The sequence below is a fragment of the Rosa rugosa genome, chromosome 6 (assembly GCF_958449725.1).
Source record: "Rosa rugosa chromosome 6, drRosRugo1.1, whole genome shotgun sequence".
Lineage (NCBI taxonomy): Eukaryota > Viridiplantae > Streptophyta > Magnoliopsida > Rosales > Rosaceae > Rosa > Rosa rugosa.
The window spans coordinates 43,866,403-43,894,282 of record NC_084825.1 but is presented as its reverse complement, the minus strand read 5'-3'; the positions used below and the strand labels follow the sequence as shown (position 1 = coordinate 43,894,282).

Here is a 27,880-nt window from a genome sequence, read left to right as displayed (position 1 = left end):
CTCATTATAACATACTTGAAACAACATTTCAAAAGAAAAAGTTGATTGATAAAATGTGGGAAACCCTCCTCCACAATGAGTAAATATGTGGACCTAGTGAATACCAATTATGACACTCGACTTTGTTTAAAAAGGCATGGATTGTTGTATATACTTATATTAGTGTGGCTATCCCTGTAAATAGTTCTAGCGGCATATTTGTAAATTTTATTGCCTAAAGCAAGATGCCAAGATATGGTTGGCAGAACATCCGTTTCCAGGATTTGAAATCTATGAGTGAGTATACTTCGGAGATCTACCGGATCCGCTCACTCCTCAAATTTTGTTGGGCTGGGTAGGGGAGAGCTCACGGGAAGCTGACCTATTTAATAAGACTTGCTCCACCTTCCTTGCCTCCTGTTTGGTCATGCAGCAACAATACATGGAGAGACACTTTACCAAATTCTCGGAATTGATCACTACGTTGTTGCTCACTGAAAAAAAAAAACAATAACCTCCTGTTGAGGAATGATCAAGCTAGGCCCACAGGTACTCGAGAAGCTCACGGAAGCTGACATATTTGATAAGACTTGCTCCATCTTCCCTGCCTCCTGTTTGGTCATGCAACAACAATACAGGGAGAAACACTTTACCAAATTCTCGGAATTGATCACTACGTTGTTGCTCATTGAAAAAAACAACAACCTCTTGTTGAGGAATGATCGAGTCAGGCCCACAGGTACTCGAGAAGCTCTTTTGCCTGAAGCAAATGTTGCTGCTCATTGCAAACCTAATCGCGAAAAGAGAAATCGAGGCCGTGAAAGGAACATAAGGTCTGTTCACTCGAGACAAGGAAGGAGAGATGGGCCTAAAAATGACTCATATGACCATGAGCCGTGTGGCCAAGGCCCAAGGGGTCAATGTGCATGTAATCCGGCCATGTGATCAAGATCACGTGGTGGGAACTAGGTGCCCAAGCCCAACAAGCCCGAGTGAAAAGGACACTGGTCTGAGCCCTCACCCCCATAATCAACATGAATTTTGTTAACAATGTGGAGGAACTGATCAAGGAAACTACCAAGCACCAGAAGTCGGAATTCGAGATGAAAGATCTTAGAAGAAAGAATTATTGCCTTAGCCTGGAGCTCGAGCACCTTGCAGATGGAATTTTGGTCTATCAATCAAATTACATCCAGAAGATGTTAAGGCGCTCAGATCATTATATCGATTGTCTGCTTCTACCCTCTCAGCGAGTATTTGATTGATGTCCTCCCTTATCTACCCCATCTTGTGGGCAGGGTAAGAACATGAGGCTTCTGTTGGTTTACTTCCGCCGGATGCCAGTGGGGTAGAGTGTATGATTTGATCTTCTAAAGTAAGGAAGAGCTTGCGTTGCAGGGTCGGTGTCTAGTTATCCCGCCGAGGAGGGAGGGCGTGAGAGTTGGTGCGTCTGTCAACTATTAGGCACCTTAACTTTTTGTCCAGTATCGCACAGACGGCTCCAAATGTTAGTGAGTGAATCCGGATGGGCTAGGGGTGAATGAATTTGACTAGAGATAGCTTCCGCTTCTGGATCGTTTCGTCGAGATCTGTCAACAGAGAAAAGTCGTCAAGAGAAAATCCGGAGTGTTCCGGACTTTACTCCTCTGATGCTTAAGTCAGAAATGGATAAAGCGGAAGCTAATCCAGAAATGGGCGGGAATGAAAGAAATGAAAGTTACCCCGAGCCTGGGGATTAGATCCCCTTTATATAGGTAGTGGTGCGCGCTGGGATCCACGCCAGTTGTCAACTTTAGAGGGTCAGGTCCATACGCGTCCCTATTCCTTGAGGTGCAATCGCATGAGCGTAGTCGTAGCTTATTTAGTGGACCCGCCAATAGCTTTAATGAGGATATATAAAAGTTTTTGAGCATGTCCATAGTTGTTCGAGGTTTAGATCCTAAGAGAAACCCGTTTCGTCTTGCAGATGATAACAAAGAGATATTGACACAAGAATTCTCATATTTAAGTGCAATAAGCGCATTATTGTATTTCGCTCAATGACTTAGACCAGACATTTCATTTTCTGTGAACTTGTTAGCTAGATATAACTCTGCGCCAACACGCCACCACAACACTCCGCCATTGGAATGACATAAAAGACATTTTTCACTACCTTAGAGGTACGACAAATATGAGTTTATTATATCCCTATACATCAAGGAATGGATCAAACCCGCTTAATCCTCAGAATGATGTTCACATTGTTGGATATGCTGACGCGGGCTATCTATCAAACTTACACGAGACGCGGTCCTAAACTGGTTATGTCTTTACCATTGGAATCAAGCAATTTCTTGGAGGTCCACCAAATAGACCGTTGTTGCTACATCTTCAAATCATGTTGAGATTCTAACTCTTCACGAAGTGGTACGTGAATATATATGGCTGAGAGTCGTTACAAAGCATGTTCGAGGCACATGTGGACTATGTTCCACCACTAATGAACCGACGATTATCTACGAGGATAATGTTGCTTCTATCAAGCAGATGAAGACGAGTTTCATCAAAAGCGACGACCCCAAGCATATTGCACCAAAATTCTGCTTAAATCAGTAACAACAAGAACATCATAAGATTAAAGTTAAGCATATCCGATCTTCACCAAGTCATTACCAAAATCTACATTCCAGAAGTATGTTCAAGATATTGGTTTATGTTGATTAGCTGGGTTACTTAACATGTAGTTTTCAAGAGGAGTATCTCGAAGCATACTCACCTGACCATCGTGCACTCTTTTGTCCTTCGTCTAAGATTATTTTGTCCCAACGAGATTTGTTACTTGGCAAGATATTAATAAGCCACATCTTTGGCATGGCCGGCGCCACTCCTCTTACATTGCATCCTGAAGATACCATGATTCGACATATACACATTTGCTCATTTTTTCTCCTTCGACCAAGTTTACTTTTGTTTTCACAAGGTTTTTATTACTTGACAAAGTTTTTAACAAAACAACTTAGAACGCATAACGGAGGCAATACTATTGACATGAAATATCAAACAAGGAGTGTTGCAAATATTTGTATAAGTGTGGCTATCCATGTAAATGAAATAGTTATAGAGGCCTATCTGTAATTGTACTAAATCCTGTAATGCTAATAAACCTTACATTTCTATCTATATAAAAATAAAATAAAAATATTCCCTTCAAAAATAAAAATAAAAAGATTCCTCCAAACATTTTCTCTTACTTCACAACAGAGAATTGCTTTTGCTGCTACATTATCTTGCAAATCAGAGCTAGCTAGCTAGTGGGCTAGAATCAATTGGTCACTAAACCAAGTCTCTGTCGCTCCACTGTGTAAACCCAGTTATGGCTAACCCCGAAGTGGCTTTAGTAGACGTTACTAATTAGGATCAAGCTTATCATCCGGCGTTGTCCTTCTTCGAAAAGCACTACTAGAGAAAGATATTTGTAGTATCATGTATGTTTGCCGTCATGCTAGATCCGTTGTTCCTCTAGATCCCTGTAATCAACCACGACAAGAGCTGTTTAGGACTTGACAAAAACCTAAAGGTAGCAGCTCTTGTTTCAAGATTAGTTACAAATCTCTTCTATGTAATAGATATTATTGTTCAAGTTTATACATCTGAACATCATCCACGTCTGATCAATGAATTTGGAAAGAGGAAGTATTCTTCTTTATTGCCAACAATAGCTAAGATGGTTTGGCGCTCATACATTATCATCGACATTTTTGCTAGGGTGCGGCTATTGTCATCCTACTAACTACTTTGTTCATCCTACTTTCTCTTCTCGCCCTACATTTATTTTTTAAATTTCTAGTTTACTTTGTCCACCCATTTGCAGTACCCAAAATACCATTTTTCAAGCCACCCTACTAATTACTTTGTTCATCCTACGTTCTTTTCTCACCCTACATATATATATTTTTTATTTCTAATTTACTTTGTTCACCCTACTTTCTTTTCTCACTCTACATATATTTTTTAAATTTCAAACCATATGATGTTTTTAGACAACGCGATTACCTCATTTTCAGGATCCAAGTAGGTGTTTTCAAACTCCATTAGCGTTAATATGATAAATTTTGAGGCATAAAACTTGTTAGTATAGCATGATAACGATTGAAGATGATGAATGCTAAAAAAGAAAGAGTTAGGGTTTAGCGATGAACGGAAATATTAAGAACGTGTTTTATAGAATGTAATCAAAAAAACAAATTGTAATTTTTAATAAGAGATTGTTTTTTATTGTAATTTTATATTAGGGTATTTTAGTCTTTCAAAAAGTCAGAAAGTGTAGGTCCTAGCCGCACACTTTAGCTATCCTTCCCTTCCCACAGGTAAGAAATTATTGAAGAGGGGGAACCACTTCAACTAATGTTTTTTATCGTGGATGGAGTTGTAAGCATTGAAAAGAGAGATTGTTCTAGTAATTTGCAACGAGATGTAGGAGAATTATGTGGAGGGCAACTTCTTGCTTCGCCAACAGCTGAGTCTGCTAGGGCAATGGGTGTTGTTGAAGCCCTTGTTCTAATGGCCAGTGATATGGAGAGACTGGGCGTTCATTTCGCAACGCACTTCAAAGGATACTGCAACTCCAGAAGTCGGTTGTATATTCATCTACAAAATGTTGGGGCAGCAATCTTTACTGAAGAAGACCTAAAGAAGGCTACACAAATTACCATGAATGTAGAGTACTTGGTAAAGGAGGCTATGCAACAATTTACAAAGCGATACTACCAGATAATTCAGTCGTTGCGGTAAAGAAGTTCACAATTATGTCTCCAACAATAGAAAATGAGCTTGTTAATATGGTAAATGTTCTTTGTTCAATCAACCACAAAAATGTGATGAGACTCATAGGATGTTGTTTGGAGACAAATCCTCTTATACTGGTTTGGGAGTACATCCTGCATGGAAGTCTTTATGAACACATTCATAAAATAAACGGCAAGGGATTAAGGATCACCGCCACTTCCATTGGAGTTGCGATTAAAAGTAGTGGTGGATGTGGCAGGAGCACTAGCATACTTCCATTCCGCCACGCCAATGATCATACATTGAGATGTGAAGTCAACAAATATACTACTAGACAAGAATTACACCTTGTGGCGGAGGCAGATTATTCCCAATGTGGGGGCGAATACATATACATATATATAATTATATAGAGAGAGCTAATTTTTCAAGAATAAGATTGTACCATAAGGCCAAACTATAGGAGAAACTATAGATAAAAGGGAAAATGTCCATTTACCCAAATTTGAACTACACTAACCCCACTTACGCAAACATCTTATAAGATTGCACACTTACCCAATAAATTACATATTTTTTACCCTAATACCCAATTGAGTCAATTAAGTGATTTTTTTTATTGTTTTTTATTTATTTTTAGGACAATTTTGCCCTCTCTCCCTTTGTCACATAGAGAGAGGGTGGAAGAGAGAAAATTCATGGGAGACTTCGTCGGACTTCCATCGCCAGAATCCGGTCACCGGTCTCTAGAAGCCGGAATCCGGTCACTGGTCGCCGGAATCCTGTCACCGGTCACTGGAATCCGGACTTAGCCGGGAACCTCACCAGAGCTCACCAAATATTCCCAAAGAGGTCGTCGGAGATCTCATAGGTCAATGAAAAGGTCGTCGGAGACTATTATTGCCCCCCAATAAAACTCTATAAATTATTAAATTTTTATTGCCCCCTAATAAAAACTTTATTGGGGGGCAATAATAACATTATTGCACCTCAATTTGGGTATTATTGCCCCTCAATAAAGTATTATTGCTCCCCAATAAAAACGTTATTTTTCCCAATAATAATTTTATTGGCCCCCCCAAAAACCTTCTTGTTGGGCACAATGAATATGAAAATTGCGGTCTGAAATAGTACCCAAAGCACTTCAAATCTACAACAATTCCTGTATCAAGATTACAAAAATAAACAAATAAATCACAGCAAACAACAAAACCAACCACTAATCAAAAAATGCTAAACCCATCAAACCAAGTGTTCATCTCCTTCCACGCTACTTTTGTGACTATACATCTCTTCTGCCAAGCCTAGACCATAAGGCACAGAGAGCGACTTCTCACGCCGCCGTCGATGAGCGACCGCAATTCAACCTGCCCAGATTTTTGGGTTTCTCCTTACACGACGGCGACGACAAAGCCTCAGATGATGGCAACCTAGGGCTCGACGATGGAGAAGCCAGCGGTGATGGTTGCAAAGCCGCCAAGGAGGCCATTGCAATGGACAGAGCAAGTTGACTCGGATAGATCAACGATCGAGGATGCGGAATTATGTGTGTGTGTGTGTGTGAGAGAGAGAGAGAGATGCTTTGTAATTTCTTAATAATTTAAAGGTTAAAATTGTCTTTTAATATTTAAATAGGGTAAGTGGGCACACTAATCTTTTAGTGAAGTAAGGCCGCGTTTGTTAGGGGGGATTGTGTTATCCCGGCTTAATTTCTTTTAGAGTCCTCCACTCTTCAAGCCAGGTTATGCTATGGAGTACCTTGAACCATGTTTGGTGCCAGCGGGATTAAATATAGAACCAACCTGCAAAAGCTTCAACACCAACAAATCTCCAAAACCAGCAAAGCTTCAACACCACCAACTTGCAAAACCTTCAACACCAGCAAGAACATGGGATCCTCTCCGGGTAGTTTCTCTCGATACTGCCATTCACCACCACCTCATACAGCTGCTCCCTAATCCCACTTAGCATCCTCTCCTGCAGCTGACTAATCCTCTTCTGATCATACTCCATCTCCTTCTTCGCAATCTTGCAAGCAGTCCCCATCCCCACAACCAACGGCGTCGGAACCGTCCCGCTCCTTATCCCCCTCTCCTGCCCATCTTCATTCATCTGAGGCTCCATTCATTTGGTCCAGGTCGATGAGCCCGTCGGGCTTCACCGGAAGGCAGGTGATGTCAAAACCCTCCTGCTGGAGATGGCGACAGGAGTCGAGGACGCACTTGTGCTCCGTCTGGGTGGTGATGAAGGTTGGGTGGCTAGTAACACTGCCGCCACAGGGGTGTGGGAATGAAGTAATAGATGGGTTGAGGTTGAATTGCAGGTTGAGAATGATGAGAGAACGACGAACGGAAGGGAAGAGTAGATCGAGCTTCCACAATCCCATGGTTTTTGGTGGGTTTGTGGTAGACGGTGTCGGGGTGGCTTTTGGGACTGTGGAGTCTCATTAAAAAGAGTCCCCTTGCTGCCAAACATGGGATAACTGGGATTGGACTAGATAAGAATTTCCAATCCAGTCCAATCCCGTGTAACAAACACCACCTAAATAGATTCATATTAGCTCAAATTTGGGCATTTTGTCAAGACCCCGATAAAATGATAAAAATAAATAAATAAATAAATAATAATAATAAAAAACTCTTATGCAAAGAACCAATAAAATTAAGTTTAAAGCCTTTTTTTAGATCACGCCAACTCTTTCTCAGTGTGGGGGCAAGACCTTCTATTACTTTGACGATAAACCATTAAACCCTCAACTCCTCAAGTGCAGCTAGAACACTAATAGAATCATGTATATATATCAGGCAGCATAAATATTATTTGAGTGGGGGCAACGGCACCCGCTCGGCCTACACTGCAGGCTCCGCCAATTTACACCGCAAAACTGATAGACTTTGAAACTTCAATATTGGGTGTACCCACTACTGAACAATATACTGTACCCACTTTACCGCCAGGGACATTAGGATACTTGGACCCTGAATATCTTCAATCAACCACACTAGCTTTGGAGTTGTGCTAATGGAGCTACTAACGAGCAGAAGAGCAGTGTCTTTTGATAGGCCCGACAAAGAGAGAAACTTGAGTCATATTTGTTGATTCAGTGCAAGAGGGTCGGTTGGATCAAATCCTTGATCGTGAAGTAGTCATGACGGAAATCTTAAGACAGTCGAAAAAGTAGTGGCGAGCATTGCAGAAAGATGTACAAGGTTAAGAAACGAGGAAAGGCCTTCCATGAAAGAAGTAGCCACGGAGCTGGAGGTATTGATGGGAATTTGATCCAGTAACAAGAATAATGTACACACTTTTGGTTGAATGAGGCATCACATTTCTAATTCTATCGTCTTTGGGTGCATATTACATTCATTTGGGTTTTGAATTTGGTAGAAATGTATCGTTATATAGGTTCAGATTTTCGCTTTCTTGTTTGTTCTTATCATCTGCATTCGAAAGATGATTAGGATTTTGCTAGTACTAGTAGGAATGTATGGATAAATCCGTACTATTTTGTTTCAGCTGGAGTCATTGCCTCGTAAAATAAATAGACTGGCATACTATTGTTGTAGTGTGGGTTTTAAGTTGATTGATTTATTTTCCAAAAGAAAAAAAAAAGCAAAAGAATGGATATTCATCTCTTAATAATTATACTCCTCTTCTGCTTGCATGAATAGCATATAGACAATAATACATTACAAAACTGAGACTTTGGAACTTCAAATTTGGTTCCTGAGGAACACAGTTACAACCCTGAGGTCCTGACTATTTTCGATCAAAGACACTAGGTATGCTTCGTTTGTTCAGTGGAAGAGGGACACTTGGATCAAATTCTTGAGACTGTGACAAAAGCGGCCGATATTGCAAACTATTGTGTAAGGTCAAGAAAGGAGAAAAATAAACTCGCTAATGATGTTTTGATGAATTGTAGTTTTGTTTCAGCTTGAGCTAATGTTTGCAGAAATACTAGTTGATCTCTCCTGCTCCAATCTTCTATTAACTGGGAGGGGTTGTCACATAACTCTGTGCTAAGAAGTTCCTTCTCTTTTCAGAATGAAGTCCACTGCCTCTTCTACAGTATCCACAACCTACAGAAACAACAAAAGGATATTACACAGTTTTCGGACTTACAGGCGACAAATTAACTCTAAAACCCATTTCTACATTTATCAGTCTTATATTAATAACTCCACAAGATGAACTTGATTGCATTTCTTGACTTCTATATTGAACTTACCATATCTGCTGGAAACTCCTTATGATTATCTTTTCCCTTAAAAACACCTGTCCTTGTCAAAATAGAAAACCAGGGATGTCCGGCCTGATAAATTAGGTGAGGTGATTTGTTAAAATCCATCCAAAACAAGAGATAGCAACAGTTTGTCACCATAAGGGAAAAAGACATACCTGTTGAGCACCTTTGACATCAACCAAAGGGTTGTCTCCGATCATATATAGGGTTTTGAAATCATGTGACTGAGAGCATCCACTTTCTGAAATATGATCATCAAATTGAGATGGTTGAAACTCTGCCAATAGAGCTTCAGTGTTCTTAAATACAAACGGATTGGGCTTCCCGAAAGATACATATTCCAAAGTACTATGGTGAATTCTGCAGCAAAGCCAAAATGGATTATGCTATTGAAGTTACTCATGAACTGCATAAAAGTTACGTAGATCAGTTGTTCCTAAACATTCATTGATCAGTCTGTGACACATGGATGTCTTACGGTTCAAGATTCAAATTTTCTTGGTAAAAAGTATTTACCCAAAGCAAGTCAATTATGATAAGTTTTCTTTGCAAGCATATGGACCTTGTGGGTAACTAACAATAATGATGAGACAAGGCTTTCCAAGATGGGTACCAAAGAACCCATTTCCATGTAGATTCATCACAAGTTCACACCCAAAGATCTGGTTATTGACTCAATGTGAAAACTGATGTGCTGGTTTATAATTAGTGCATGGAATATATAGACATGACAACAACCAAGTCTCACCTACCTGTTGAAGATGCTTTCTAGTGCAATTCTGAAAGCACCCATTCCAAGTCTCTGAGAAGGAAATGCAGCCTGCATGTGAATCAGTATGCAATTGATCAGTACACTCCCGTGATTCATACTATCATGTAAACCTTACAGTTGAAAAAGAAGAGGGAGTTGTAGTTGAAAAAGAAAAGGGAGTTGTGGTTATATGGAATTGCATCCTATTTTGATCCTACTTTTCTGGAAGTCAAGGATCTGGAGAAAACCATCCAAATAGAACCCATATGAAAAGCATGACTGTGCATCAAGATGCTCACTGGCATTGTCCACAATTCAATGGAACCCATCAAGTACTGAAACTGTCAGGTGATGACTAAGGGAATGGTACTGAAACTTCTAGCATGCTGGCTAATGAAAAGATAAAAAATTATGGGTGTCCACTATCAGTTTATTTCTCTGACAATTTTGTCAACTAAACAAATTTTTGCTTCTAAGATAAGTATTCAGTACATGTTTGAAGAATCAGAGTGACCAACCTGATATTCAAGGTCATCTGCAGCAAAATAAAGGGGTGGCTGATTGCCATTCTCCCATCCAGGAATCCCTCCAGATCTTAAAATGTCACAGAGAACCTAATTCAATACATGAATTAGCTCAAAGGTTTTAATGGGGCACAAACAACCGAGGTTGTCTTAAGATGACGGTACCATAAAATACAGCACCCAAAATTCACCAGAGGACAACTAATAAGAAGATGCATAAATACACAGTCAAAAGTATAATTTCACATGCATAATGCTGTAAGGGACTCGTGGATGATGCATATATGTAAATTTTATTCAGAATTAAATTTATCAACCCACTCTGCATGAGAACTAGAAGTATTTCCCACCCTTATTAGAAACATATATTATATAGACAAGAGACTTAAAATGTTATTGTCAACACTAAAGTTCAAAATCACTACTTATTTCTTGTTAACATCAAATCATATGACAGCACATATTGCAAAGGATGAAAGCCATAATAGTGAGAAAGAGCTCAATATGTCAATTTATTTAAAGACATAGTTACAATAGTACAAAGTTCATGGCTTCATGAGTCAATCATACTGAATGAAATATACATGATCCATTACCGCTAAAGTGTCTCGGTATATAGTTACCTCACAGACTCATGATCAATATGACTGCTAAATTTCATGGTTTAGATTTTCTAGAAGCACCTCTAAATATTTGCAGCCTAGGAAAATAGTTATTAAAGCTCAGCTACAACTTCAGTGTTATGCTAATACAGTGTAATGTTATTTTGCAGTTCATATACAAACCACCTTAGCAATTCATATGAGATTTACAATTTGAAACCACCTGGGAAAGAGAAGCTACAATAGGAAAATAGTAGATGCAGTGAATTACGCTCCCTAATACAGTAATGCTGCATTATAAGCAAAAAAAGAGAACTGAAAATATACCTGAATGTCCCTGCCCCAATCTACAGGATCACTAACGACAAAAGCAGCACTAACCCTGTCAGAGTATACATCGTATCTTGGCACCGATTCCTTCAAGTGGCTACTGCAATCCAATGCCTGCTTAGTTCTCCACATCTTATATTGAGCTACCGGGTCAATATCCTTGAAGTAGGATGCATACTCATCTAATGAGAGAACTTTTCTGCCATAAAAGATAAATCTTAGCTATTTGTTACTTTTTACAAATCTAGCAACAGAAGGTATCAAATCTTAACTAAGAGTAGCTAGACTTACTTGAAACCATACTCTGACATTACAAGAGCTGGTTCCCCTTTTCCAACAGCAACAATCAATTCATTCTCATATCTGAAAACAGATAAAATCGCCGAAACCTAAGATAATGAAAACAGGCATTGCATTGTCTACACTCTGAACATTAAAAATAACTATCTCCTTATTACAAACAACACTTAGAAATTAGAATTCTTTTAACGTACAGAACCATAAAATGAATTTCTCTTTTGGTGATGCTAATCGCATGAAAGTGTATTTAGACAAAAAGTCAAATGAGATGCAGTATGAATGATGTAACTTATCTGCTAACGCCTAATATGAAATTGTGCCCAACTTAAGTAATCAACCCCACTGATAACTTGGCAGTGCCTTGTTTGCATAATGTTTCATTGATAAATTGATATATCATGTTTTCTAGCTTCATCCTCAAAGATAGTAATTAACGACATCCACTATCAGACAGGGTTTCACTCCAAGGAAGAGCATGATCCACCAAAATTAAAGATTTATGTAGAAAAAAGATCAGTGACACTGGCATATACCTCCTCAACAAGTTTCTAAAAGGTGTATGACCCTGTACAACCTGCATCGGGAAGAGAGCTATGCCAAAGTTTCCATCAGCCAAATGCAGTCGCATAAATTCGAGACAATACAACCATAAATTTGACACCATCGTAACAAAAAAAGATAAATGCTGAGAATATTACCTGAGAAGGCAGGATATTGACCCCCAGAACTTCACTTAGTTCAGCAGCTCGTCTCGACTCTGGGATGCCACCCCCTGATCAACCGTTTTAGACACTTTAGTGTTTAAAGCATCAATGATTAGAAACAAATACTTAAAAAGTTGAATCAACCAGAAAAAATCACCACATATATTGGCTAGTTACAACATACTGGTAAACCACTTGGCCAACTTACCATTGGTCAAAAACAGAAATGGAACCTTCAAAGTACCTACAAAGTAGCAGCAGCATTTCAATCAAGCTAGAAATCATCACCACAAAAAAATTTCACTCCACAGAAAAATCGAAACTTAATTAGAAACTTCCACATTCCCTAATCAATTTACTCTATTCCGTCTCGCTAATATAATTGAAATCTATCAAATTAGACCAAAAAAAAAAAAAGAATCAGACTTTGCACTACCTGAAGCTCCGTACAGCTTCCTCAAAGCTCGAGGAGACCCGCCGATCGGAGCACGGCCGCCGAGAATAACTCCGTCAATGTCAAACGCAATTCCAAACGAAGACCTGCAAATGCAACCAAACATATAAATCAACTCTCTTCCTTTATCAGAATCCAAACGCAGCAATTGCATATGCAACTCGGAATTGAAATTCTGACTCACCGTGGTTCAGGCCTGCATTCAATCCGAGACTCAGAGGAGTGCGGACGCGACCGGAACCGAAACGGCAGTCGGTTTCTGCTCCGGGAAAGCCTAAACGCCGTCCTGTATCTCATCGGCGACATGTCGTTCTAGAGAGCTATCTCTCTCTGCTCTTCTTTAACGGTTAACCGTCACACAATTTGTGTGGGCAGAAAATATAAAGAGATGTGAAATTGACAATTACACCCTTTATGACGGTGGGAATTATTTATTTTAAAAAAAAAAAAATGAGAAAACTTACTTTTATCCCTCTCCAATTAGGAAAAGAAAAGCTACTTTATCCCTTTCCAGTTAGGAGAAAAAAAACCTACTTAATCCCTTTCCAATTTGGAAAAGGAAAGCTACCAGAGTTTCCTTATATATAGGCTCCAAGTCTCCAGCTTTAGTTACAAGGAAATCAGCAGAAATCTGATCTAGAGTGTCTGTTAATTAATTTTGGATTTTGGGTATTAATCAAGTCGAAATTAATCGAATCAAAGATGTTTGGAGGAGGTAGGGCAGCGAAGAAGAGTGATAACTCCAAGTACTATGAGATTCTGGGAGTGTCCAAGACTACTTCGGCTGAAGATTTGAAGAAGGCGTACAAGAAAGCCGCCATGAAGAACCATCCTGATAAGGGCGGAGATCCAGAAAAATTTAAAGAGTTGGCTCAGGCTTATGAGGTTCTGAGTGACCCGGAGAAGCGTGAAATTTATGATCAGTATGGTGAGGACGGACTTAAGGAAGGAATGCAACCGGGTGGCCATGACCCATTTGACATCTTCTCCTCTTTCTTTGGTGGTCGTGGCAGCCCATTTGGAGGCATGTCAGGTGGTGGTGGAGGACGGAGACAGAGACAGAGACGTGGAGAAGATGTGGTTCACTCATTGAAGGTCTCTTTCGAAGACCTATATCTTGGGACCTCAAAGAAACTTTCGCTATGTCGCAATGTGTTGTGCTCCAAGTGCAAAGGCAAGGGGTCAAAATCTGGAGCCTCGACCAAGTGTGATGGTTGCAAAGGAACTGGTATGAAGGTCACTATTAGGCATCTTGGACCTTCTATGATTCAACAGATGCAGCATGCTTGCAATGATTGTAAGGGTACTGGAGAGACCATCAGGGCCAAGGACCGCTGTGGACAATGTAAGGGAGAGAAAGTTGTTCAAGAAAAGAAAGTTTTACAGGTCCATGTGGAGAAGGGTATGCAGAATGGACAGAAGATCACATTTCCTGGTGAAGCTGATGAGGCTCCTGACACAGTCACTGGTGATATAGTGTTCGTCATTCAGCAAAAGGAACATCCTAAATTCAAGAGAAAGATGGATGATCTTTTTGTGGAGCACTCTTTGTCACTCACAGATGCTCTATGTGGTTTCCAGTTTGTGCTGAACCATTTGGATGGCAGGCAGCTACTTATCAAATCAAACCCCGGCCAAGTTGTGAAGCCTGATTCGTTTAAGGCCATCAATGATGAGGGTATGCCAATGTACCAGAGGCCATTCATGAAGGGCAAGCTGTACATTCATTTCTCAGTGGACTACCCTGAAACTCTGAGCCTCGAGCAGGTCAAGGCTTTGGAAGCTGCTCTTCCATCAAAGGCATCATCTCGGGATCTGACAGATGTGGAGTTGGATGAGTGTGAGGAGACAACTCTGCATGATGTGAGCATGGAGGAGGAGATGAGAAGGAAACAGCACCAGGCTCATTCGGAGGCGTATGAAGAGGACAACGACATGCCTGGTGGTGCAGAGAGGGTGCAATGTGCACAGCAGTGATTGTATTCGTTTTTTTTTTATTTTTTTATTTTTGAATAAATGTTTGTATTCATAGCAACTCATAAAGGATGTATTGACTGTGATAAGTGGCGGTCTAGCCGGGACCCTAGAATTTTGGCAAGACAATTAAGTGTTAAATGATTATTTTGAAACCTTCTATTCTATTCTTGAAGCTTCAATCTTTGGTAGCTTCAATAATCCCAATATTTGTTGTTGTTCATGTGTTTCGTTATGTAAATGTTTTGAATTCTGTAGTCCTAGAGCCATAAGTGATTGATCAAGTATAAAGTACATGTTTTCGATGATAATTGGTCTTTCAGTACCTGATCTGAGTTGTGTTGTGTTGTATAACTACTACTCCGAGTTGCCTTTTCAATTACAGAAACAGAAGACAGAATTTAAGGACAAAATGGATGTGTAAAATGAAAAGGAAAAATTATAAGGAAATTGAAACATTATGCAGATGGTATGTCTACTTCTTCCTGTGATAGTTATTTGATGATGGTATTGTATTCACCAGGATCATTCGCAGCCATACCCATAGGTACTCCAACTACGCAAGTTTGCAGTCTTGAATCTTGATGCACCCAAGGTATTTGTCCATTGACTCAAAACTCTAGTCTTTAGCTGCATGTCTGCATCACATTGGATCCGCAATAATTGTATACTCTCCTTGAGATTTAGCCAGGCCTCTCGATCGAAGATTACAAGGTTGCGGTGTGCCTTTTGATCCCCTTCTCCATCTGAGGTAACTTCCGTGATCATACAACCAATTACTTGGATGTTATGGTTAGTTGGAAACCACATTGCTACAAAAGCTCAGACATAGACAATCGCATGAGCATGACCCATGAGTAAAGTAACCATTTTAACAATGGAAGCTCATCTTTTACAAACCAGAATCCTATATGTTCTGAAGAAGAAGAAGATCCTATATGCTCCAGGGGGAGAGGTGAGACGTGAGGTGAGGGCAGCTCGGGCTCCAGGGAACAGGTTGCTTCCCATTCTCTCGTAATTCACCAACGGCAACCCTTCCAGCGGAAACCTGCCAAGGGTGATCGATTGATAGATTTCTACATAGGTATCTCCATCAGCACTCTCACTCCTGATATCTTCCCGTGTCGTGACCAGTCGGTGGCTTTTATCCTTCGAGTTACCAAAAAGAGTTAGAGAACCTCTATCTTGTAGGTGGCTTTTTTAGTCATTTGCTATTATTTCTGGAGGAATATCTCATTGAATGATGCTTGAGTTCAAAAAAAATTCATCAAAATATGATTGCACCGCATCAATAGCAGAAGCCCTCAAATGGTTCGCGGTTGAAAATATAGAAAACTAAGAATTGTGATACACAAACCGAAAATGTTATTTGAACAGCAGAAGTCTGAATCAAAATTGGATTTTTCCTTGCATAAATGACTTAATGACTTCCTGAAGGCACCAAGATTTTAACATAAGATAGTAGGCAATCCTATTTTAGATAATATATTATTCCTCTCACATTTGTAGACATAAGTCCCTTTTTGGCCATCCACTAGCAAACTGTCCTTTCTCCCTCTCAAGATGCCTCTATTCCCGGTTCCCGTATCTGAATCGATGTTCTTGACAAACTTGCTTCAAGTTCATTTAACTCATCCAAGTCCAACTCATCGTCATCGTCCTCATCATCAACGGGTACTTCTTCAGAACCAGCGGCACTAGTAGAGCTACTTGGTCCCACTGCTGCAGAGTTGCCTTTGATCTGAAACAGAGCACAGTAAGACTAAGATAACTGGATTGTCAAGGCAACTATTAAAATGTAAATGGAAAGACTTAATTTAAACTAGGTAGTTAAGATGTAAAGAAAGCACTGCAGACAAGAGCATAACCATCCATGTATTTGCCCACTAGGTTTCTAATGTCCGTTCATCATGAACTAAATGTAGTCACATTTTTATTCATACTTTCCCACCAAAGCAGAGAATTTGGTTGCTTAACATTTGACAAAAATAAAATATAAAAAAAACAATTCTCAAAATAAGCTCCTTTCAATAACCTGCTACAGTGCTACAGCATATTCAAGACAAACATAACAAAAGAAAAAAGAAAAATATTTTTGCTTATTAGTCATTTATGCAAGGAAAAGCTTCATTACAAGGATTAAGAAGGCCAGATGACCGATTTACTGCAAATTCTTCCACTAGCAGTAGAATATTCAGTCTGGAAGGCAAATAGCATGAGGAAATTTATAATGACAGAGTAACAACCTAAGATATTACCGTGTTACAACACCCATACTGGTCAATACCAGCTCATATGTGGCACATGAAATTTATCCCAGTGTTTCTACATCCATCTTGTTTGGCACAAGACCTAACAGTATCATACAATTTTATTCAGGTCATAATATCCTAGAACCCTCACAAGAAACCCAAAATATATATATATATATATATATATATATATATATATATATATATATATATATATATATATCTATCTATCTGCTAGTGAACGGAAGAACATTCCTTATTATAAGCTTTTATAACAAATGTGGATCGAGGAAAAAGTAAAGCTAATGTGACTTTATATAAAGCTTAACTTCATTGATCACGAGGCAGGAAAACACAAAGAAAAGATACTAAAATAACCCTATCTGGCACAGAGGTTGACTCTGTTGGTTCATAAGGACAGGAAAAAAGCAACAATTAACGCCATCCAAGTGAACAATTTAAATTGGACAGCAACCACTAGAATTGATGTTACAGAAGTGAAGTAGTAGGAAGTTCGAACGCCCAATAATATCCACCAATAGACGTTCTGGCCTCAAAGACATGCAAACAATTACATGTTGAAGATGTGAAAGTGTATAGAAATGTTTTAAGGGTTAGAGCACCCGTTTAACAGACACAACCAAAATAAGCTACGAAAAACACCCTTAAAGGAGCATGCTAACACCATGTTCAACTGGGGTGATATCTGTGATAAAAAATTAATAACCTCACCATGCAAATTACTATCACGATCAACTAAATATAAAACCAGCAAAAAAAAAAAAAATACTAGATGAAAAGCATAACCAGATAAGACTGAGGAATCTATGCCAACCTCATAGTGGCATCTCGTACCTTTTCAGGCACATCATTGCATAAAATGTCCATCCTCCCTTTTATTACTGTCTATCTACCGCAGCATTCTCATTAAACTAAGGCCATTCTATGAATGTGTTTAGGGGTTTTGTGTTTGAGGTCTTAGAAGGGTGAAGTTTAGGTTATAATGTGAGTGAAGGGGTGTTGGGGCCAAAGAGCTGGAATTGAAGGAAAGGGAAGAGAATATAGGGAAAGAATCTAACCAGAAGGGATCTTGGAATCACACCAAGAAGTCTCACAAATCACTTGAGAGAAACTGCTCTAAACAAAAATTATGCAATCACATTCACTAGTTTTCAGAAGCACATACTCGCTCTTATATAGAGTTACAGGAGATACCAGAAACACACCAACATAGATGACCCACATCAATGACTCCAGGAATCCTAGAAGTTTAATTTTTAATGACTCGACAACAAATGCCCTGGGCAAACTAAACATAAAACTCAAGAAAACTCGTTCTTGATCAACTGAAGTTCGACCACATGTACTTCAGCTATAGAAAAACCTTTTGGATAACACCCAGAGCTTACCTATACAAATTTTCAATATAGACAGGGTATGACAAAAATTTAATACCCTTTCTTATTCTTTTCATAAATGGGCTGTGAAGCTCTACTTCTGGACTGTGCACATAAGCATGTAGCTGAATTAAGTTCTAGGCACTCAAACCCAGATAGTAATGTATTCAGAAATCAACCTAAGTCATCAGCAAAAGAGCAACATTGGACCCCTAATTTATCAGATATGCCAACTGTTTCATTGGCAGCATAAAGTGGGCTGTTTTAAATATAACATAATGTACAAAAGCAAACTTACAGAAACAAACAAACACTTTATTCGAAGCAAAAGTGAGACAGTCTCGGTCCATAATGAATTAATCACATGCACATGCCTAGTAAGATATACCTTCTCTTCAGAAGCTTCACGTTCTTCTTGTCTTTGGTATTTTTCATATGCTTCAGCATCATCCACAAACAAGCTTGCATCCGCAAGAAACAACTCACGACCACTGAAATACATGAAACTCAAGTCAATAGCATATAATAAAAATATCATTACCCGATTCAAAACATATAAAAAACACAGAACCTCATGCGGTCATTCTTAGCCCTATCTGCTCGTTGTGCAGCCAGGCCAGCTTCTTTCTCTTCTGTCTTCTTATTCCTCCATTGCATGAACAACTCAGTAGTCATTGGAGTACATGTTGTTACTTTAGCACGCTACAGGGATCAGCGGTGAGCAGAATAAGAAACGGAAATACAAAACACAGGAAAGAAAAACTAAAATATTTAGGGGAGGCAATACATGTAGTTGCATAACACAAAAGAGAAGAATCAAAGGAAAATGTAAAATTAAGAATCTGAGAATGATTATCACCTGGTTTTCAATCTCGTCCTCAATGGCAATCTTGTGAGATTCTTCCTCAAGAAGTGCCTTCATCTGAGACTTCAAAATATAGCCCGGAGGAAGAGCATGTCGGTAGTGGCACTCTTTGCTACCGTTTGGACAAACCCAGAACCAACCATACTGTTTCTTTTCGACTGCCTCCAAGAAGAACTTGCAAACCTGTACAGATAATAGGCCAGCTTAGATGCATGACATATCCAGCAGGCTACAGTCGGATAGTTCACATTACCCTAAGCCCCTAAGGGCTACTATTATAGCTAAAGTGAACAAAAAAAAGTAGTTTCCTGTTAATCTGTTATATCTTTCTTATTACCCAGAAATTCACAAAAAAATGCTGTGACCTCCTGCCAGTTTAGTGACACTATTTTCATCTTTTGCATCACAAGGAGAAACATAGTTACTGTATCTATTATTCAATAACCCTACCCATAGATAAATCGATCAATAGAGGTTTGATCCAAAATCCCACATGTAAACTGTATGATCTACCACTTGCAAAATTATTAGCAGAAGACATAAACCCAGTACCTGAATTCAATACATGTAGTTGCACGAAGCTAAATAGTTTTTATATGCTTCATAGTCGGTGGGTCTGTCCCCAACACAAAATCAGTTCTTTTATTGCGGATTCAATTATGAAAATTAGACCGACCCTTATCAGAAAGAATTCAAAGGCTCACCTACATCATCTAACAATACGAGTTTAAAACAAATGCCCCATGAAAATAAACCTTTTTTGTTTGTCAAATGCAACTAAACATTTGCTTAAGCAAGTCTTACTATAGTTGATATAATCAGAACTTCCATTTCTGTGTCACATATTATATATAATATATAATGGGAAAGGACATACAATCTCAGTGGGCTTATTATGGTTATACTCATTCTTCTTTGACTCCACAACCTTTTCCAACATCTCTTGATCCCACTCCTCCATTGTTTCTGAAACAAAAGCCCAAGCAAAATAAGACACACACACACACCCCCGATATGATAGTATTAAAGGATAAACAAGGCACATCAGTCAGTTCTCTCACCATCATCGCGCTTATCGCTGTAAATGTCAATCTTTTCACCCTTCCTCTGGACATTCAAATCATGAGAAAACTTGCACTTGAATCCTTTAGCACACTGCCCGGCCTTGAAAAACTCGCACACAATGGACTTGGGATCCACACCTAATCAAATTCCCAATCCCCATTACCAAAAATCAATCACAAAATGTCAAACTACCACAATGTGAAACACCAAATGAGCAAATGTGGGAGTCAGTGAGTGAGAGCACATACGACATACCCGGTGGCACTTTTGGCTGACTAACAGCAACCTTGAACAAATCATTAAGCTCCTTCTCTTTGGCTTTCTCTTCCTCCTTCTTTTTCTGCAAAAACCCATTACAGCCCAACCATTAATTCCCACTAAAAACCATCAAGTTTCAATCTTTAGCTAATTTTCGGTCCAAACAAACAGAACCCAATAGGGTTTTGAGCAACAGCAACACATTAGGATCAATTTGAATCCAAAAAAAAAAACCTTGGCTTTGGTAGGGTCGACTTTGGGCTGGACTGACGACTTGATTTGCTGGACGTACTTCTGGACACTCTTGCTCTTGTTCTTGTTCTTCAGGCCGAAGGTCTTGTCCTCCACCACCTTCTGCTTCTTGGCCACGTCGGTCTTCGATGCCTTCGGCGGCATAGCTGCTTCGAATTCGAGGAAATCAAAGTAAAATAGAGCAACCTGTGGTTTCGGAGATGAATCAAATTGAGTCTTCTGGGGCCGATTTGCTTGAATTTGTATCGGCGACGGCGACTAGGGTTTTCGAGAGCTGCCCTCTCTGCTTTTTTCCGATACTGAGAATGGCTCAAGACTCGTGAAGAGGACTAGAGGAGGAGTGTAGCTTTCTTTCTTTTTTTGGACCCTAGTAATTTATATAAATATATATATATATATTTATTGCAAGATAAATTTCATATCATTATTTTATTTTATTTTCTCTTGGTATATTTTCTATGATTTGATTAAATAGAACTTTCAAATTAATGGTTTGATAAATATTTTAAATATGATATATTCTAACCCATATTCTACATACAAGTTAATTTGAAAGTTTTCATAATAAGAAAATAGAATTAAAATTAGAGTTAACAGTCTGAAAATGAGATTCTCTCTTATAACATTTTTTGTATTGTTTGCACCGTTTTTTTTTTCCCATCAAATAATGGATCACATCGAGAGAGGTTTGCATCATTTGTTCAAAGCTAGCTCTTGTTGATTCCTCAATAGTGAATTAGGCTCGTAAGATTTTTGTATTTTTTGCAGCATTTTTTTTCTCCTTTAAATTTAAATCATATTGACAGAGGTTTGCATCTTTTGCTCAAAGCTAGTTGCAGTTGACTTCTCTACAGTAAATTTTTCAAATTTGAAAAGTGATTTTAAGCTTTAGGGAAGCAAGCCCTCAATTAATTGTATTCACTCTGCTCATTTGGTGAATTCATTAGTTCTAGTATCAATCACTTTTAAATTAATGTTCTCCTTGATTGTAATTTTTTAATCTAATAATAACTTATCATGATAGATCATTGAATTACCTTAATTCTTCCCTTATTATAGCCCTGTATTATTCCCTATCTTACATGATACCGTCTATTACGTATTAATTGTCTCCTACTCCTTTTCATATCCTATCAATTTTGTCTTGATTTTCTTCTATCTTTTCCAACACCACCTTCTCATTAATTTTCGATTTTTCCGTGGAGTGAAATTATTTCGGTGATGATTTCTAGCTTGATCGAAATGCTGCTGCTACTTTATAGGTACAATGAAGGTTCCGTTTCAACCACTGCAAGTGGCCTAGTGGTTCTTGCCTAGTTGGGTAAAAAAAAAAAAAGGTTCCGTTTCTGTTTTTGACCAATGGTAAGTTGGCTAAGCAGTTCTGTGGTTAGCAGTATGTTTTAACTAGCCGATATATGTGGTGATTTTTTCTGGTTGATACAACTTTTTAAATATTTCTCTCTAACCATTGATGCTTTGAACACTATAGTGTCTAAAACGGTTGATCAGGGGGTGGCATCCCAGAGTCGAAACGAGCTGCTGAACTAAGTGAAGTTCTGGGAGTCAATATCCTGCCTTTTCAGGTAATATTCTTAACATTTTTTTTGTTACGGTTGTATTGTGACTATTAATTGTCTCAAATTTATGCGACTGCATTTGGCTGATGGGAACTTTGGCATAGCTCTCTTCCTGTGCAGGTTGTACAGAGTCACACACCTTTTAGAAATTTGTTCACGAGGTATATGCCAGTGTCACTTAATTCTTTTTTCTACACAAATCTTTAATTTTGATGGATCATGGTCTTCCTTGGAGTTAAACCCTGTCTGATAGTGGGTGTTGTTAATTACTATGTTTGAGTTGAATTACTTCATCCTAGGAAACATAATATATCAAGTTATCAATGAAACGTTGTGCAAACAACGCACTGCCAAGTTATCAATAGGGTTGATTACTTAAGTTGGGCATGATTTCATATTAGGCTTTAGCAGATAAGTTAAATCATTCATACAGCATCTCATTTGACTTTTTGGCTAAATACACATTCATGCAGTTACCATCACCAAAAGAGAAATTCATTTTATGGTTCTGTACGTTAAGAATTCTAACTGTTGTTTGTAATAAGGCGATCAGAGTGTAGACAATGCAATGCCTGTTTTCATCATCTTAGGTTTTGGCATATACAGTTGTGACTCTGTATTTACGCATCTTCTTATTAGTTCCTCTGGTGAATTTTGGGTGCTGTGTTTTATGGTATCGTCATCTTAAGACAAGCTTGATTGTTTGTGCCCCATTAAAACCTCTGAGCTTATTCATGTCTTGAATCAGGTTCTCTGTGACATTTTAAGATCTGGAGGGATTCCTGGATGGGATAATGGCCATCAGCCACCCGTTTATTTTGCCGCAGATGACCTTGAATATAAGGTTGGTCACTCTGATTCTTCAAACATATACTGAATACTTATCTTAGAAGCAGTATTTTGTTTACTTGACAAAACTGTCATCGAAATAAACTGATAGTGGACACCCATAATTTTTTTTTTTTATCTTTTTATTAGCCAGCATGCTAGAAGTTTCAGTACTATTCCCATAGTCATCATCTGACAGGTTTTGCTCAAGTTGGGATCTGCTTGATGGGTTCCATTGAATCGTGGACAATGCCAGTGTCATGCTTTTCAAATGGCCGGGGTTCTATTTGGATGCTTTTCTCCAGATCCTTGACTTTCAGAAAAGTAGGATCAAAATAGGATGCAATTAGTTTCCCTTCCCTTATAACCACAACTCCCTCTTCTTTTTCGACTGTAAGGTTTAGATGATAGTATGAATTAAGGGAGTGTACTGATCAATTGAAAACTTCACATGCAGGCTGCATTTCCTTCTCAGAGACTTGGAATGGGTGCATTCAGAATTGCACTAGAAAGCATATTCAACAGGTAAGTAAGACTTGGTTATTGTCCTGTCTAAATGTTCCATGTACTAATTATAAACCAGTACATCGCTTTTCACATTATGTCAATAACCAGATCTTTGGGTGTGAACTTCTGATGAATCTACATGGAAATGGGTTCTTGGCACCCATCTTGGAAAGCCTTGTCTCACCATTATTGTCAGTTACCAGCAAGCTATGGTGCTTGCAAAGAAAACTTATCATAATTGACTTGCATTGGGTAAATACTTTTTACCAAAACAATTTGAATCTTGAACCGTAAGACATCCATGTGCCACACACTGATAAAGAATGTATAGGAACAACTAATCTACATAGCTTTTCTGCAGTTCATAAGTAACTTCAATAGCATAATCCATTTTGGATTTGCTGCAGAGTTCAACATAGTAGTTGGGAATATGTATCTTTCGGGAATCCCAATCCGTTTGTATTTAAGAACACTGAAGCTCTATTGACAGAGTTTCAACCATCTCAGTTTGATGATCATATTTCAAATAATGGATGCTCGATCTCTGTCACATGATTTCAAAACCCTACATATGATTGGAGACAACCCTTTGGTTGATGTCAAAGGTGCTCAACAGGTATGTCTTTTTCCCTTATGGTGACAAACTCTTGCTATCTCTTGTTTTGTCTGGATTTTAACAAATCACCTCACCTAATTTATCAGGCTGGACATCCGTGGTTTTCTATTTTGACAAGGACGTGTTTTTAAGGGAAAAGACGATCATAAAGAGTTTCCAGCAGATATGGTAAGTTCAATATAGAAATCAAGAAATGCAATCAAGTTCATCTTGCGGAGTTATTTATATAAGACTGAAAAATGTGCAGAAATGGGTTTTAGAGTTAATTTGTCACCTGTAAGTCCGAAAACTGTGTAATATCCTTTTGTTTTGGGTATATGGTTTTCATAGAATTTTTGCATATCCTTTTGTTGTTTCTGTAGGTTGTCGATACTGTAGAAGAGGCAGTGGATTTCATTCTGAAAAGGGAAAGAACATGTTAGCACAGAGATATGTGGCAACCCCTCCCTGTTAATAGAAGATTGGAGCAGGAGAGATCAAGCACCATTTCTGCAAACATTAGCTCAAACTGAAACAAAACTACAATTCATCAGAACATCATTAGCGCGCGAGCCTATTTTCCTCCTTTCTTGCCCTTAGACTTTTGTTTGCAGTATCGATCGGCCGCTTTTGCCTGTGTCTCAAGAATTTGATCCAAGTGTTCCCCTTCCTCTGAACAAATGAAGCACGTTTACCTAGTGTCTTTGCTTGAAGACATTCAGGCCCTGAGGATTGTAACTGTGTTGCTCAGTTCCAAAGTCTCAGTTTTGTAATGTAATTATTGTCTAAATGCTATTCACGCAAGCAAAAGAGGAGTATAATTATTTACTTGATCAAGAAATGAATCCCACTCTTTTGCCTTCTTTTCTTTTGGAAAATAAATCAATTGACATAAAACCCACCAGGCTATTTATTTTTACGAGGCAATGACTCCAGCTCAAACAAAGTAGTAGGATTTATGCATATATCACAAAAGCCTGGTCATCTTTTGAACGAAGATGATAAGAAGAAACAAGAAAGCGAAAATCTGAACCTATAAAACGATTTTGTCAGTTTTGAGAATTCTTTATTTGCTTCGTAGTTCGTATAGAAAAATAGACCAGAGATTGAGAAATTCTTGCGTAGGGGCACCCGCACCACGTGGCGGTGCGGCCCTCCAATCAGAAGAAAGAAATGTTTCTCTTTTTTCCGAAACTGCCCCTGATTTTTAATATAAAATACTCAAAATACCCCCTTCTTGGGCACTGATTGGGCCGCCGCACTGCCACGTGGTGCGAGTGCCGTACGGAAGTCTCTCTCGATAAAACCGCGATCACGTGGCCTTATTCATATTAGGTTACAGGAAACGGCGTCGTAGTCTACCAATTTATGCGTCTCTGAGTCTGCTTCTCCTCACATCACATCGAATTTGTTTGATCGGGGTCAGAGCGAGCCCATCGAATTTGTTTGATCGGGGTCAGAGCGAGCCCCGAGTCTGCTTCTCCTCACATCACATCGAATTTGTTTGATCGGGGTCAGAGCGAGCCCCGAGTCTGCTTCTCCTCATATCACATCGAATTTGTTTGATCGGGGTCATCAGAGCCAAAGCCCAACGATGACAGACCAGTCCGCCCAACAGGTTCTCTCTTTCTCGTTTCTGTAACCCTAATTTTGTATTTAATACACCGAAAAATCTCGTTCACGCTTAGAAGGCTTCCTGAATTTGTAGATTTGTAGTGTGTTTTATTTTCCTTTTGCCCTGTTGTTTAGGATGAATCTAGGAAGAGAGCAAGGGACAAGGAGAAGGAGGAAGAGCACCCTAAGAAATTGAAACCATATAATGATGAAGGCGATTCTGATGATGATACGTATCCTTTGAAGAGGAGATTGATTTTGCAGGGGATAAGGGAGCTCTATGCTGGTCATACTGCTAGATTCCTGGCCAATCAGCGATTAACGACACCTATTCCATCCAGAAGTAGTGTCAATCCATGTGATTCAAAGAAGCAAAGCCTTAGTGAACTTATCCATGGAGTTCCCGGACGGATCAGTCTTTCACTGGACTTGTGGACTAGTTCAAATCATCAGGATTATTATGTGGTCTTAACAGGACACTTCACAGATGATGGTGACTGGAATTTACATCGCCGAATCCTCAATCTTGTTGCCATACCATCTGCTTCTCTTGAGGACGTCGTTCACCAAGCTATTTTGCCATCTGCTTCTCTTGAGGACGTAGTTCACCAAGCTATTTTGACATGTGTTTCCAATTGGAATCTGAACGGGAGGTTGTTTGCCCTCACTGTTGATCACTCCTTATGCTCCTCCATTGAAAATCTTGAACAACTCCATACTCAGCTGCTAATACGACATTGCTATGCTCGTGTTATTAGTGGTCTAGCCCAAGATGCACTTGGGTCAATGAGCCCAACTATAACAAAGATTCGGGAAAGCATCAAATTTGTGAAATCTTCAGAATTCCGTTATACAAAGTTTCTTGAGTTGAAGCAGCATCTTGATATTCGTAGCAAAAAGAAGCTTTTCATTGATGAGCAGACTAAATGGGACACCACTTACCATATGCTAGTTGCTGCATTGAAATTGAAGAATGTGTTTGGTGGCTTGAGTTCATATGATCCTGATTTCAAGATAGATGTATCTCCGGAGGAATGGAAGCAAGTAGAAACTCTACTCACATACATGAAGTATTTCTTCGATGCAGCCAACATGGTGAATGCCCACCAATATCCTTGTGCAAATGCATTCTTCACTGTAGTAGCAAAAATTCAAGAGGAACTGATGCGTGCAGCTACTAGTGAGGATTCATTTCTCAAACTTTTGACCACACCTCTACTCCAAAAGTTTGAAAAGTATTGGGAAAACTGCTACATTATTTTAGCAGTTGCTGTAGTTTTCGATCCGAGGCTCAAAATGGCAATGGTACAGAAGGTCTTCTATCAAATCTATGGTGAGAATGCAGTGACACGGATGGAGATTGTTCGTAATGCACTTTCTGACCTATGGTTTCAATATGCTTTGCCAGAAGAAACACCAACAGAAAATGAGGGTGTGAGCACCATCAAAACAGAGCCTCCAACTGCATCACAGGGAGAACAGCCTCTTGATCGTACTTCCAATACTGATTTTGATATGATGATGCTTTCATGGTTTGAACGCCAAAGAGCCCCCAAGAAGAAGACTTCGGAGTTGGACCAATATTTGGAAGAGACTTTATACGAGGTACCGGTTAAAGACTTTGATGTTCTGGTTTGGTGGATGCAAAACAAGGCCCGGTACCCGACTCTCTCTAGGATGGCTTCTGATGTCTTGGCCATACCACTGTCCACTCTTGATTCGGATTTTGTTTTTGACACTGCAACGTTCAAAACTATGGATAGTTCCTTGAGTCCCTCAACTCTTGAGGCTCTCATCTGTGACAAGGATTGGCTTAAGTAGGATTGGCTTAAGTAGGACCATCTGTGCCAACAAATTTTGAGACTTTCTGGTGTTGTTTACCCTTATGTATGACTTTGAGTTATAATTATGTCTACTATCTTTCTTTTACTCCTTCGGTCAAATTATTTCCATCTTTCATCTGTTTACAATTCATCTTCTAGTACTGCATAAATATTTGTAGCACCATGTACGGGTGGTATGGAATGATCCACTAAATG

The 27,880-nt window shown here is 39.1% G+C and overlaps 4 protein-coding genes and 2 pseudogenes across 6 annotated transcripts; 4 read left to right on the top strand and 2 right to left on the bottom strand.

Annotated features, from left to right (window-relative positions):
* The first annotated feature begins 1,013 nt into the window (after window positions 1-1,013).
* LOC133716836 (uncharacterized) lies at window positions 1,014-8,239 on the top strand (annotated as a pseudogene).
* Window positions 8,240-8,367: 128 nt separating this feature from the next.
* LOC133718553 (mitochondrial hydrolase YKR070W) lies at window positions 8,368-12,996 on the bottom strand. 3 transcript variants are annotated; one of them, XM_062145414.1, is made up of 12 exons: window positions 12,842-12,996; window positions 12,640-12,743; window positions 12,412-12,447; window positions 12,198-12,271; window positions 12,033-12,073; window positions 11,491-11,562; window positions 11,197-11,398; window positions 10,262-10,357; window positions 9,745-9,812; window positions 9,148-9,352; window positions 8,978-9,061; window positions 8,368-8,828 (listed from the first exon to the last, which is right to left on the bottom strand). In XM_062145414.1, exons 1-12 carry the CDS (start codon window positions 12,961-12,963, stop codon window positions 8,769-8,771), a joined length of 1,164 nt encoding a protein of 387 aa, XP_062001398.1. In that variant the 5' UTR covers window positions 12,964-12,996; the 3' UTR covers window positions 8,368-8,768. The 3 variants fall into 3 exon arrangements, with proteins under 3 accessions (XP_062001398.1, XP_062001399.1, XP_062001400.1); XM_062145415.1 differs by having other exon boundaries at window positions 8,978-9,024; XM_062145416.1 differs by lacking the exon at window positions 12,842-12,996 and having other exon boundaries at window positions 12,033-12,090; window positions 12,640-12,669.
* Window positions 12,997-13,344: 348 nt separating this feature from the next.
* On the top strand, window positions 13,345-14,634 carry LOC133717064 (dnaJ protein homolog). The gene has a single exon (XM_062143695.1). It carries the CDS (start codon window positions 13,360-13,362, stop codon window positions 14,632-14,634), a length of 1,275 nt encoding a protein of 424 aa, XP_061999679.1. The 5' UTR covers window positions 13,345-13,359.
* Window positions 14,635-15,923: 1,289 nt separating this feature from the next.
* LOC133715995 (zinc finger CCCH domain-containing protein 11-like) lies at window positions 15,924-21,075 on the bottom strand. The gene is made up of 8 exons (XM_062142723.1): window positions 20,703-21,075; window positions 20,466-20,550; window positions 20,207-20,347; window positions 20,023-20,111; window positions 19,140-19,328; window positions 18,852-18,982; window positions 18,669-18,771; window positions 15,924-16,372 (listed from the first exon to the last, which is right to left on the bottom strand). The coding sequence occupies exons 1-8, from the start codon at window positions 20,862-20,864 to the stop codon at window positions 16,190-16,192; spliced, it is 1,083 nt and encodes a 360-aa protein (XP_061998707.1). The 5' UTR covers window positions 20,865-21,075; the 3' UTR covers window positions 15,924-16,189.
* Window positions 21,076-21,987: 912 nt separating this feature from the next.
* Window positions 21,988-24,670, top strand: LOC133716835 (cardiolipin synthase (CMP-forming) / mitochondrial hydrolase fusion protein-like; annotated as a pseudogene).
* Window positions 24,671-25,592: 922 nt separating this feature from the next.
* Window positions 25,593-27,770, top strand: LOC133715862 (zinc finger BED domain-containing protein DAYSLEEPER-like). The gene is made up of 2 exons (XM_062142552.1): window positions 25,593-25,845; window positions 25,977-27,770. Exons 1-2 carry the CDS (start codon window positions 25,822-25,824, stop codon window positions 27,660-27,662), a joined length of 1,710 nt encoding a protein of 569 aa, XP_061998536.1. The 5' UTR covers window positions 25,593-25,821; the 3' UTR covers window positions 27,663-27,770.
* The last annotated feature ends 110 nt before the right edge of the window (window positions 27,771-27,880 follow it).

What these genes read in the sequence shown, in the direction of transcription:
- LOC133715995 (XM_062142723.1), bottom strand. Translation starts at nt 20,864, where the DNA reads ATGCCGCCGAAGGCATCGAAGACCGACGTGGCCAAGAAGCAGAAGGTG. An exon ending in CAGCGATAAGCGCGATGATG is followed by an intron (nt 20,112 to 20,206) that starts GTGAGAGAACTG and finishes CTTTTGTTTCAG; the next exon opens with AAACAATGGAGGAGTGGGAT. An exon ending in GCTAAGAATGACCGCATGAG is followed by an intron (nt 18,772 to 18,851) that starts GTTCTGTGTTTT and finishes CATGTATTTCAG; the next exon opens with TGGTCGTGAGTTGTTTCTTG.
- LOC133718553 (XM_062145414.1), bottom strand. Translation starts at nt 12,963, where the DNA reads ATGTCGCCGATGAGATACAGGACGGCGTTTAGGCTTTCCCGGAGCAGA. An exon ending in CAGATGACCTTGAATATCAG is followed by an intron (nt 9,813 to 10,261) that starts GTTGGTCACTCT and finishes ATTCACATGCAG; the next exon opens with GCTGCATTTCCTTCTCAGAG. An exon ending in ATGTCAAAGGTGCTCAACAG is followed by an intron (nt 9,062 to 9,147) that starts GTATGTCTTTTT and finishes CTAATTTATCAG; the next exon opens with GCCGGACATCCCTGGTTTTC.
- LOC133717064 (XM_062143695.1), top strand. Translation starts at nt 13,360, where the DNA reads ATGTTTGGAGGAGGTAGGGCAGCGAAGAAGAGTGATAACTCCAAGTAC.
- LOC133715862 (XM_062142552.1), top strand. Translation starts at nt 25,822, where the DNA reads ATGACAGACCAGTCCGCCCAACAG. An exon ending in CAGACCAGTCCGCCCAACAG is followed by an intron (nt 25,846 to 25,976) that starts GTTCTCTCTTTC and finishes CCTGTTGTTTAG; the next exon opens with GATGAATCTAGGAAGAGAGC.